Raw genomic sequence first — 12,219 nt, 5'->3', positions numbered from 1 at the left:
ACTGGGTGCTGGGTGGCAGGATGGTGGGCAAGGGGCTGAGCCTCGCTTACCGTTGAGGTTAATGAAGCGGATGCAGCTCTCCACCACCAGGGGCACCGGCTGGCTGGAGCTCTGCGGGCAGAGAGGGCGTCGACCCAGGTGCGCCTGCCCTGCCACCCACGGCTTTGCACTCGGCTTTGCTCTCTGAACCATGCGCCTGTGGCCCCAATACTACCAGGTGACTTACACTGTATTTCCCACCTGCTTCCTGGTGGCAGGTGGAATTCTGGACGCTGGCCTTGTGCCGAATAACATTACAAACCACAAGCAGTGAATTTCAGTAATCTGAAGACTCCTCTCACCGCACATGACCCCGTCACTGCTTCTCTTATCTCACTGTCTGGGCCCCCAGCACCATTTTGATTAGGAGCAAGGCTTGGGGGTGTTCCCAGTCAGAGAGGACACAGTCTTGACACTGACACTGAACCCCTAAGATGCCAGGGAGCGTGGCTTTGTGCAGAGCCCATGACTAGATAAGGATGTCCCCTGTGATCGCTGGGGCTACAGGAACAGTGAGAGGTGACCCCCGTAGCTCAGGGCCAGAGAAATGCCTGAATGTCCAGAGAGGGCCAAAGCCAGTACCTGGATGAACTTCTCCATGTCTCCCCCAAAGAGCTTCTGGTTGTACCGAGAGCTGGGCCGGGGCCGGCGGCTCCTCTGTACCTTTCTCTGTGAGTACTGGGCCCTGCAATGAGGGGTCAGGTGTCCCACTCCACCACCCAACCGAACAGGGTGGGCAGAGCTCTGGAATCCACCGGGAGACTGAGAGCCCAGAGCTGGGCTGACGAAAAGCGGCGATGGGCCAGCCCCTCCCTGTTGCCCCGGAAGGGCCCCCATGAAGGCACTTGTGCCCAACTAACTCACCAGGACATGGCCCGCTCCTCCTTGTCACCTGCAAGGAGAAGACGCTGAGAGGAAGGCACGGCCCGAAGGCTCCAGGCAGTAAAAAAAAGCCAAGGGCAAGATCTAGGCCAAGCACCTTGCTGGGCTGTTTCCACTCAACCAAGCTCTCTGGGCAGAAAGGAGCATGGGCCGGGGAGGGGGGGCCCTGTGGGGTGGGAGCCGGGCCCACCTCGTCGGATGGCCTCCTGCAGTCGCTCGTGCTTGGCCTGCAGCTTGGCGAGGACGCTCCGGCCACTCAGATACTCCTGCAGCTTCTGGAGAGCCAAGATGGAGTCCGCACTCCCGGCGCGAGCCTCCCCTGCTGCCCCCACCCCAGCCTCCCTACCCACCGTGATGTAGAAGGTCTCAGTCTCCTGCTGCTGAGCCCGCTTCCGGCCGGCCTGTCGGACCCCTGGGTCTGAGCCCGTGGACTTGAGGGACTCGGTGGAGGGACTAGCCTGGAGTGAGTCGAGCGCATCCCCGTCCTCCGATGCCACCAGTTCCAGCAGGGCCCACAGCGTTGCCTTCAGCGTCTTGTCCACCTAAGGAGGGGACGGCTTGAAGGCAGCAGCAAGCGCAGATGAGGCGGGGGGCCGGGCAGCTGGGAAGGCCGTGCGCAGGCAAGCTATCGGCAGCTCTCCTACCTCCTCCGTCTCGATGGCCTGCCTGTCCAGGCGGCTCCGGATATTCTGGGCTCTGGGCAGAATCTCCTCCCGCAGCTCCAGCTCCACCTGGATCTCAGCCACCTGCAGAGCGCGGCAGCTGAGGCACAGTGCTCGGACCCAGGCCCACGCCTGCGGCCTCGGTGGCCAGTGTGTGATGCCACCAGCCCCTGACACATAATTGAAATGATTCTGAGGCGTGGTAGGGTACAGACTCAGGACAGTGGAAAGCAGGGCCTCACACAGCTCCACGTGCCCCCGTGCACATCACAGCCCCATCCACAGCAGCCAAAAGGTGGGCCCAGCCCGCGCACGTGCCCATCAACAGGTGATGGCTAACCCCAGTGGGCCAGGCGGGCAAGCGGAAAGGGAGTCCCGGCACAGGCCCCGCGTGGGCGGACCTGGAAAGCGTGCTGCCCACTCCACCTAGAGCACTGTGCTCCTTTACGACCTGGCTCTATGGGCTCAAAGTCACGACGCCAACTGGAAGGATCAGATAGGACGCTGAGGGGCAATGAGTTTATATTAGGGGGGAGGGACAACTCAGCAAAGGAGGGTGAGGATAGTCGTGCGGATGTCCTTGACGCCACTGCACTGTGCGCGGGCAACAGTGGGACTGGTTTATCTTCTGCCGCGTAGATTCTCAGCAACAGAATCAATCACATTTAGAAAACACCGTTCTGCTGAGCGAGACAGAGAACACGCACCGTACAGCCCCATCGAGAGGAAATGTCCAGACCAGCGAACAGAGAGACAGGAGGGAGATCAGTGGTTGCCGGGTGGGGAGATGCGGGGATGTTTGTGGAGGGGTAGCTCCAGGGTTACAGGAACTCTTGGGGTGCTAAAATTATTCTAAAATGCACTGGGAGATGGTAGCACAACTCTGACTGGAGGAAAGCCCACTGAATTGTTTACTTCAAAAGGATAAATTGTATGGTGTATGAACTGTATCTCAATAAAGTTGTTCAAAGGAGCTCTGGGGGCACAGTGCCTGAGGCATCTGACTGCTAACCAGAAGGCTGGCGGTTCAAACCCACCAGGCAACCCTCAGAAGGAAGATGGGGCAATCTACTTCCGTAGTGATATAGCCTCAGAAACCCAAGGAGGAGTCGCTAGGAGTCAGATCCGACTCCACAGCAGTGAGTTTGGTTCTTTTGGTAAAGGTGTTTAAAAAAAAGTAAAAATAAAAAAAGACTGGTCAGGGTGGCTGGGGTCTGAGACAGGAGAGGAAGCACCCAGCCAGATAGGAAAATTGCTCATGCTAATTGGCCAAAGAGGAGCTCCGGTGGTGGGTACAGTATTAGGCTGCTAACCTAAAGGTTGGTGGTTCTCCCAGCAGCTACTCTGTGGGAGAAAGATGAGACAGCCTGCTTCCGTAAAGACTGACAGCTTTGGAAACCCGATGGGGCAATTGTACCCTATCCTCTAGGAATGCTGTGAGTTGGAATGGACTCAATGGCAGTAGGTCTGGTTTGGGCTCTGCTGCCGTAAAGATTGACAGCCTCAGAAACCCTGTGCGGCAGTTCCCCTACGTCTTCTAGGGGCACTGTGAGTCGGAATCAACCCCACGGCAGTGGGTGTGTGTGGTTTTGGTTTAACTGGAAAATGAGAATGGCTCTCCCCACAGAGTGGGGATGGGAGGAGAATGCTTCTACAAGGGAGGAATTTCTGTCTTTAACATTGAAAAGTCCTGAAAATTCTCTCTCTCTGCCTCGCTGTCTCTGTCTCTGTCTCTGTCTCTCTCTCTCTCTCTCTCTCTCACACACACACACACACACACACACACACACACGGGGCAAGCTAAGCCCACCTCTCACACACTGCTCTCTTGTCCTTCACTCAGCCGGCTGGTGACTCAGACCTGCCTCGTGCCATGTGGAAGGGGGCAGAGAGCAAGGCAAGGGTTTGGCCCCTATGCGTGCACATGCATGCATGCGTACACGTGCACGCGTGTGTGTGTGTGTGCAGCCAGGTGACCTTGGTGTTCCCCTGTTGAATGTAAACAGTGTCACAAAGCCTCAGCATCAGACATGGCCACTCTCTGACTGTGTTGGGGACAAAGCTGCTGTGTCTGCTGATGTGAGTGATGGCTGTTGCTTTGCCAATCACAGCTTCAGCTTCCCCTCTTCATTCCTCCTGTCTTCTGGATGAAATGTTCCATGTGCCCAGTCATAGAACTTTGCCCGCTTCCTTGAACCCAGCATGCCCTAACACCAGCCCAAACCCTCTAGTCCTTTCTGATGCTCTTACTGAAATGTCCCACAGCTCCTCACAGTGTTCTGTCTCCCTCAAGACAATGAGCAACCAACCCAACCTGTTCCATTACAGGTGTGTTCCTGCTGGTCTGTGCTTGGAGGGAAACTGAACTAAGAACAGGTGGGCTCAGTGGACATCTCCACCCCAAAGACTGTCTTCCAGCCCTCTCAGCCCACTCAACTCCTCACAATTGGCAGCCAGACCTCCAGCACAGGATTAGAAGAATGGGGGAGAGTGGCCACGAGGGAGGACTTTCCAGAGCTGAGTCTGTGCCTGGTCACCATTCAGAGAAGCCCACTGGTGACAGGGCCATTGAGAACCTAACCTGCTTCTTAAGTAGGAACTGACAGCCAAGAAACAGCAGACGTTTGAGGAAAGTTCTAAACTGAAAGACAAAGACCAAGGCGAGCTTGGAAAAAAGCTGCGAGAAAACAGAATGGCGGGAGCAGAAAATTTCAAGAATATTTGAGAAAGTATCGCATCCAGAAAACAAGAACAAAGAGTTATGTTAAAACAGGGATTGAAAAGAACAAAACAGAACTCCTCGAAATGAACATTGAAAGTTTAAAAAAAAATGGTTTTAATTAAACAAGGGACTGGAAGATACATTTGAAGAAAACTCAAAGAAAGTAGGATAAAAGGCCACAGGAAAGACAAAAGACAAGAAAAGTAGAGAATCAACCCAGGAGATGCAACAAATAACAAAAATTACTCAAAGAGAGAAAATAAAATGACCAAAGGAATAACACAAGAAAGTCTCCCCAAAACCTAAGGGCAGACATTCGCAGACTGACAGAGCCCACTGGCTGCCCCACACCGTGAAGGAAAGAGGATCCCCAAGGTGTATCACCATACAATTTTACAACAAAAGGGGAAAAAAGACTATCCTAAAAGCTTCCAGGGAGAAAATTTCCAGCTCATAGACAAAGGTTCCAATCCGGGACAGCAATGGACTTCTCACCAGTGATAATGAATGAAACCCTTTAACCTTCTAAGATTATTTCCAACCTTGAGTTCTATACCCAGCGAAGGGATCCATCAACTGCAATAATAGACTACAGATGTTTTTAGACAAGGTTGGGAAACTAAGAAAGGTGTCCACCACGATAAGGGCGATAAACCGAGAAAGAGAAAGAAGCCACGGGACCCCGGAAACAAAAGGCCCAATGCAGAAGAGAGCAGTAGGCTTTTCTCAGGATGATGACAGAGGGCAGTTCAGGGGGCTCCCAGGGCAGGGCTCCCAGAAGAAGGCAGAGTTCACAGACTCTGGAATGGCTGTCCCAGTTCTGTCCAAGGGTGTGGGCACGAGTTTGGGATAAGGCCACAGAAACCTAAGCAGCACTTCTAAGGTGAGGAAATGATTGATTCCAGACAACAACAACAACAACAACAAAACGGTCCAAGGAAGGAAAAGCACCTGGCTCACCTGTCCACAGCATTTGCCATCAGCGTGGTTTAAATGCTGAATGTTTTGTCAAAAATCTTGGGCTAATGAAATTGGGAGATGTGGACAGCAGGTGTGGATGAGCAGGGGAAATGGTGACAGGGCCAGTGCTTTGAACAGATGGAGGAAAGTGCTACAAGCAGCAGCTCCAAGTGGTGACAGGGGCTGTCTCTGGAGCATAGGGCCAGGAAGGCGCATGGTGGCCAACGGCTGGGTGTCACTGGAAGCGTGGATCCCGTTTGCCTTTTGGGACCGTGTACATGTTTTTAAGCTATTACGCTGCTCAAAGTACAAGCCACATAAGTAACGGTTCAGGCCTGCTGCAAAGGCGCACCCGGTCGCCCCAAGCCACGTGTGATGCCCATTAGGTAAGCCGTCAGCAGAAGAAAGCAACTCAGGGGACAAGCAAGGGGCTGCCTGATGACATCCCACTGTGGGAGTGGCTGGGTCCCCCCCCCTCCCAGGTTTATGAAAAACTGAAAACCACACAGAAAAGCTAAAAGAACAGTCCACGGGTGGCCCTCAAGCCACCCGGCCCCTGGCATCAGCACTTCACAGTGTGCGTCAGAGTGGAACCGTGCTGCACAGGGCTCTCAGGGGGGCTCTTTCCGAAGCAGACGGCCCGGCCTTTCTTCCCAGCTGCCTCTGGGAGAACTCGAACCGTCAACTTCCTTTCAGTTAGCAGCCAAGAGCGCGAACCGTTCGCACCACCCCGGGATGTCTTCTGACCCTCAGCCAACTGGAAGCCGTTCCCCTTCCCCAGCCACACAGTGAGGAGCAGAGGAACACAGCCCCGTGGCGCGCCGGGAGGCTCACCTCATCCCCCTCGTGGGGCTGGTAGTCGAAACGCAGCGGGGGACAGAAGGCGGCTGCGTGCACCTCAAGCACCTTGGCCTTGTCCCCCGGGGGATCCAGGGCCTCCAGAGCCTCTTCCAGGCTGCTGAGGCCCTGCACCTGGGAGGCCTGGGTGCGGCTCTCGGCGGCCGTGTAGCTCCGGAGCACCTGGCCCAGGGCCAGGTGGAAGCCTGTGTCACAGCACTGGGGGAGGAAGGAAGACGTCCAGGAGGGCCCTGGCCCGCTGGGCCCCCCGCGCCCCCCGCCCCCAGGACTCACATCCATGAGGTCCAGCACGTCCCGCAAGTAGTAGTTCCTGACGGCCGCGTTCACGCTGGCCAGGCTGAGCAGGTACTCGTTCCGGGCCTTCGTGCACTTGAGCTTGTGCTCCTGGAACTTGGCCTGGCGCTATTTGGACGACAGAGCCAGGCCAGGGTCACCTACCGTCCCCCCTCCGTGGACACCTAGCCCCCGGTGGCCCCCAGGGCCCTCCAACTCAACATGGCCAGCCACCCTCACATCCCCTTACACTGCTGTGCACAAGCCCTCGGTCCGGTGCACAGTCCTGCCGTCCACACTGCTCAGTGGCAGCCTGGGAGCCAGCCAGCCTGACACCCCCAGGCCTTCACCCGCCACTTCGAAGCCACGCAGCCGTCCTCACCTGCCCCCGACCCATCCCTTGCTCTGGGCCTTCCTCATTCCTGTCACCCCTCAGGGTAAATCACACTCCCTTGAGGGGCTGGGGACAGTCTGAGAAATTTTGCTGAACACAATCAGGACACTTCATAGTTTGAGTCCCAGGTAAAAGGGGCGGGAAGGGCCAGGCCAGGCGAGGACAACGGCTGCAGGGCCCAGGGGGACTAGAGATGGAAGGAGTGGCTGAGGGGACAGGTCGTGTCAGAGTCGAAGGGATGGAAGGCGCTGTCATGGCACCCGTCACCCCTCAGAACACTTGACAATGTCCCTCCTCTGCTCTCTGCACTCCAGACCTTCACCCCTGTCATTGCCCAACTTGGTGGCTCAACCCTGCCATTGCTTCTTCGGAGCCTTCTCCCAGCAAGTCACCCGACCACCCAGCTGGCGGCCCTCCTTAGCCCTCTGAGGGCGGGGCGGGCAGGAGGCAAGGCCCCTGCACGTGGGAGCCGGCAGGAGCCTCATGCTGTGCCGTCAATGCACTTTGTGGGGATCGTCACCAAAGCTCTCGCAATTCAGCTACCTCATGTGCAAAACGGGGATCAGGGCTGGGAGGGCACTGTGGGAGACTGCACGGGCCACCCCTGGCCGGGGGCTGGGCTCTCGGAGCCCCTGGGGCCCGCTGTACTTAACAGCTGTGGCCCGTGGCATCATGCTGGCACCACCCCTCTCCAGGATGTGGAACCAGCAGGGCAGGTGACGCAAGTCCCGCCTTCGACATCGGGAGCACACGAGCCTGGCCGATGATGTGTGGCTCCCTGTGCCCGTCTCACACAGCAGCCGGCAGGCCAGTGAGGGCCAGGGGCAAGGCTAGGGCTCAGAGCCTTTGGAGACAGGCAGCAGACAGACCGGACCAGGCAGGCCAAGTCCAAGGCGCCCTCCAGGCCCACCTTCTCCACCAGCCGCCCTCCCTTCTTGAGAGAGCTCTTCCGGGAGGGCCCTGCGTCGCTGGCAGCAGTGCTGGTGGCAGTGGCACTGCGGCCAGCTCGCTTCTCCTCCTGGCGCTCGGCTTCACGGAGCTTGGCCTCAGCGTTCACGCTTTCTGTGCGGTACGCCTGGTACGTCTTCCTGGCCTGTAAGAAGGACCAAGGCAGGGCAGCCAACCCTGAAGGCCATGGCCATGGCCAGCCCCTTCCACTCCCCCTCCTAGCCTGATTGCCCTGGGCCCAGAAGCAAGACCTGAGGCCCAGGGAGCGGGGGTGCCTTGTCCAAGGTCCGCCCGACCTAGGCCTCCCGGGCCACGGGCACCCGATTCGCCTCGGGCCTGGCCCTCTGCGAGGCGTTTCCAGGGTCGTCCTCACCGTCTGAAGCTCAGATACCACGTCCAGGATCTCCTCCTGCAGCTGTTGCTCTAGATCCTTGCTCTAGGGGTGGGGGCGGGTGGGGAAGCAGTGTGAGCACTGGCCTGCCCCTCGGCAGCACCCACCGCCGTCTTGGGACAGCCCGCCACCCCTCAGCTCGGCATTCGAGGCTCCACCCACTTGAGCCCTGCCCTTGGTCACCTGGGGCCCCTGTGCCTGATGCCCACGCGGCCGCCCACACCCCGTGGCTCAAGCAAGGCCCCTACCTTCCTGACTATGCGTGCCACATCCTCCGAGAGGTGGGTCAGGCGCTGGGCCAGGGGTCCGGCCAGCACCTCACTGAGGGCCGCGCTGTCCCGGCTCTGCTGTCGTGTCTGCTGCAGCAACACAGTCCAGCAATGCAAGGGCGACAGGAGGGATGGCTCTTTCCTGAGGGCACAGGCGCACTAAGACCTGGGCCTGGCCGGCCCTGGGCCGACCAGCCTGCCGGCACAGTGCCTACCGGAAGCTTTGGTGCTCGCGGCTGCTGCCCAGGCGGCCGCCACGGCTGGAGAAGCGCTCGGCCAGCTTGTCCAGGCCCCTGGAGTATTCGAGCTCCACCTCGGCGCGGCGCCGCATGAACTCGGCCAGCTCCTGCACCAGCTCCCGACGCAGGTCGCCCTGCAGCTCCAGGCAGCGCAGCTGCTCGCTCAGCTGCCAGCGGATCTCTGTGGGGACGGGGTCTCAGCACAGGCGCAGAGCCCAGAACCCCGTTCTCATCTGGCCCCAGGGCTGCTGGGCGCCTGGACTAAGGGCTGGGGCGAGAGGAGACGCAGCTGCCCCTGAGAGCAGGACGTCTGCGTTCCCAAGGCTGCCGGAAGTGGCTGAAGAGGGCAGCGAAAAGCACCCCACGGAGAGCGGGTGCAAAGGCCGAGAGGGGGCAGGAGAGGCCCATGTGGGGATCACAGGCACCCCGCCCTGCTGCCCCATCACCAGCCAGCTGTCCCTCTCTTTGGCTTCCTGTCTCGTTGGCCCCTGGAAAGCCCCAGCTTTCGTCCCCTGCCACTTCCTTCCCCTTTGGTACCCAGGACCCAGGCCAGCCAGCAGGGGCAGTGGCCAGGGGCTGGCTGGACTCACAGGGGCCCCACTCCCCATCGCCTACCCACTCACTTCCCACAACAGAGCTCAGCCCGCGGCCCCACCACTGGCCTGCAGCGATGTGGCAAACCTGCAGCAGGCAGGCAGCCTGAGCGACCCATGCAAAAGTCCTCACGCCCACTGGCTGGGTGCTGCTCCCAGGCAGCCCCGCAGGCACTGGGGCTGCTGGGCCCAGAAGACCCGCCCACCTGCCAATCTTTGTTCACATCCCCAGAGAGAGGATGCCAAACCCGTATCTGCTCCCCGCCCCCCCAGCCCAGCGTAAGCAGAACACTGGCCAAGCCCCTGCTCTCTGGGAGCTGGCCTGTCAGTGGGGGAGCCAGACAGCAAGTGACCTGGGGGCAGGGGGTGCCTAAGGAGGTGAGCGAAGCAAAGGACAAGCAGGACCGAGGTGGGTCGAGAGTGGTCTCTCTGAGGAGTGACATTCAGGCAGATAGCCAGTGTGGCTGGGCCGGGCGGCTGGAGAGGCCATGGGGACAGACGGCATAAGGCCCGTGACCACAGGAAGACTCGGAGCACGCAGCCCACTCAGCAGCTACTGCGGGACACCAGGGAGCTGGCCTGGGAGGAGGTGAGGAGTGGCGGGGTCAGGCCGGCGGCTCGAAAGAGCGCCACTGCGAATGCGCCACTGCCAACAGCTTTGCTCCTCCCGGTGACTCCCCAGGGCCACAGGGTGTGCGGCAGCCGGCCCAGCATCTGGTCCCTTCCTCTGACTGCCCAGGTGGCCTCTCAACCCGTCTCCATGCACCTCAGGCCCACTTCCACCCACCTCAGGGAGCGGCTCCTGGAGCTGTCATCCTAAGCCTCCTCCTGTCATGTAGTTGATTGCGACTCATAGTGACCCCCTTTGGGTTTCCAAGGCGGTAAATCTTTAAGGAAGTACATTGCGCAACCTTCCTTCCGAGGAGTGGCTGGTGGGTTTGACCCGCCAACCTTCTGGTTAGCAGTCAAGTGCCTTAGGCGCCACGCCACCAGAGCCTGATCAAACCAGGTGGGGACTTCCGGCCAGTGACACCGACACAGAGCAGGCCAGAGCGCAGGGCCCTGGGTGAGCGGGATGGCCAGGCTCCAGTCAGAAACTTCTCAGTTCCGTGAGCTAGTTGAAATGGGCTTCATGTTACTTGAAACCAGAGGAATCTTAATGGAATCAGGGTAGCAGTTTTGGATAAGAGTAAATTTCATTTCATTCCACAAATGGTGTGAGAACCGCCCTGCCGGACTAGACCTAGACGCGACCCTGCCGCCACGCCTGTCGCAGGGGCGTTACGTTCCCTGGGAATCCACTCCAGAGACTAATGCTTCTGTGACAACCAACAACCACTAAAGGCTACCCTAAGCCAGACCTCATCCTGCATCAGACATGCACACTGCCTGGGGTCAAGACAAGGGAGCTTGTGAATTGCAGCCCGAGGCCCCTAGCACAGCCAGAGACCGGCTCTCAGATCTCAGCCCAGACGGGAATCTAGCAGGGAACCCTTGCTGGACCTCCTCTCAACTTAGGTCTGGCCCTCTCCCCACCCTCTTCCCGACTACCCTCGCTTTCCCTCTGTTTACACCCCCCCGCCCAGCTAGAGCCCTCTGAGGGCAGGGGCTAGCTGTCTCCCGCACACATCTAGTCTCAAATGGAGGGATGGGATCCTCCCTCCCTTGAATTCAGAGCTGGGACTCGGGCCCCACTGACGCTTCCTGTGAGCGGGGCACTCGCTCTCACTTCTGCCTCCAAAGGCCCGGCTGCGAGGCCCTTTCGGAAGTGGCCCTGTTTTTCTAGCATGGTAGGAAGTTGGGGTTTGGTTTGGTTTGGTTTTTGAAAGGGGGATGGCGACCCAGAGCAGGCAGGGGCCATATCAAAGGCTGCCTTCCTCAGCTCCAGTACCCCACTCTGTGTCCCTTAGGACAGGATGGTTATCAGTATCTTCATCTGAAAATGATGAAAGTGAGGCTTGGAGAGCTGGCTTGTCCTGTGTCAAGTAGCCTCAGGCTGCCTCTCCGAGGCGAGGACGCGCGAGGACGCTGCTGTACTCGTGTATACAGTCACACCGAATAATTACAGTGGAACCTTCATCTCGGGGTTATAAGGACCTTCAAGAGTCATTTCATTCTACGGTTGCAAGGCTAGCGTGCGGGGGAAAATAGCCCTGGGCTCCAAGTAAGCTAGCTGTGTGACCGCAGGCAGTCACTGCGCCTCTCTGAGCTTCAGTTTCTGAACTGGTAAAACAGAGAGACTCACAGTGCCTGCCTCCCAGGTCACGGCGCAAGCGATATGGAGTCACACATCTGAAAGCCCTGGGGAACTTTAGGGCCCCCAACTGCTGCCACTGGGTGCCACCTTCTTTCCTTTGAGAAAGCCACCATGCTCTGAATACTGCCAACCAGGAGGGTGTCCTGCTGATTTGACTGTGATTTGCATGGAGTGTTTATCGGAACCCAGAGATCTAACAATGAGGGGGGCCCTGGCGACTCTCTCAAGTTGCTCTGCCGCCCTGATCCAGCCACAGTGAGCCTCCACTCTGAGCCACCTCACTGCAGAAGGGAAGGGAAGGTGTGGCCCAGGGACTGGAGTCAGGCTGGTCTTAGGCGCCTTGCTCCCTCGCCGCCCCCTCAGCAGGGTCAACGTGGTCGATCTCACCCTGGCTGGTATCCCCTCTTTCCGGGGGGGGGGGGCACCTGGCCACACCTGTCGTGTCTTCCCCGGCCCCCGGGATCTCCCCTGCTCCCTCATGAGGTGCAGAGAGAACCAAAGCGGGGTGGGGAGGCCCGCAGAAGCTGGGGCTCCCTCCAGAGACCGCAGGGCCGAGAGCTGAGGGGACTTTCTGGGCTCAGCAACCGCCCGGCAAGCAGCGGGGGCACCCACACGAGCCCGCGGCCTCCGCGGGGAAGGGCCCGCAGCGCCCGGAGCCCTCTCACCTTTCACTTGCGTCTCATACTCAGCCTGCGGCCCCCGCTCCCTGCGCAGCTTCCCGTGCGCGGCCAT

The 12,219-nt window shown here is 59.0% G+C and overlaps 1 protein-coding gene across 1 annotated transcript in view; it reads right to left on the bottom strand.

Moving 5' to 3' along the window:
* Positions 1 to 12,219, bottom strand: part of ARHGAP4 (Rho GTPase activating protein 4) — a 15,324-nt gene extending 3,105 nt beyond the window's left edge. Inside the window, exons 1-13 of the mRNA XM_007957196.1 lie at positions 12,153 to 12,219; positions 8,614 to 8,818; positions 8,378 to 8,540; positions 8,112 to 8,174; positions 7,701 to 7,883; positions 6,397 to 6,525; positions 6,100 to 6,321; positions 1,566 to 1,667; positions 1,272 to 1,463; positions 1,112 to 1,196; positions 904 to 931; positions 622 to 724; positions 51 to 111 (exon numbers count right to left, since the gene is read on the bottom strand). Of these exons, the coding sequence (XP_007955387.1) occupies positions 51 to 111; positions 622 to 724; positions 904 to 931; positions 1,112 to 1,196; positions 1,272 to 1,463; positions 1,566 to 1,667; positions 6,100 to 6,321; positions 6,397 to 6,525; positions 7,701 to 7,883; positions 8,112 to 8,174; positions 8,378 to 8,540; positions 8,614 to 8,818; positions 12,153 to 12,219 (1,603 nt within the window). The remainder of the gene's footprint in view (positions 1 to 50; positions 112 to 621; positions 725 to 903; positions 932 to 1,111; positions 1,197 to 1,271; positions 1,464 to 1,565; positions 1,668 to 6,099; positions 6,322 to 6,396; positions 6,526 to 7,700; positions 7,884 to 8,111; positions 8,175 to 8,377; positions 8,541 to 8,613; positions 8,819 to 12,152) is intronic.

This window comes from Orycteropus afer, unplaced genomic scaffold (assembly GCF_000298275.1).
Source record: "Orycteropus afer afer isolate SDZICR_OR568_19922 unplaced genomic scaffold, OryAfe1.0 scaffold00713, whole genome shotgun sequence".
NCBI classification, from domain to species: Eukaryota; Metazoa; Chordata; class Mammalia; order Tubulidentata; family Orycteropodidae; genus Orycteropus; species Orycteropus afer.
Note: the sequence above shows the minus strand (reverse complement) of the source record. Positions and strands in the feature narration are given on the sequence as shown.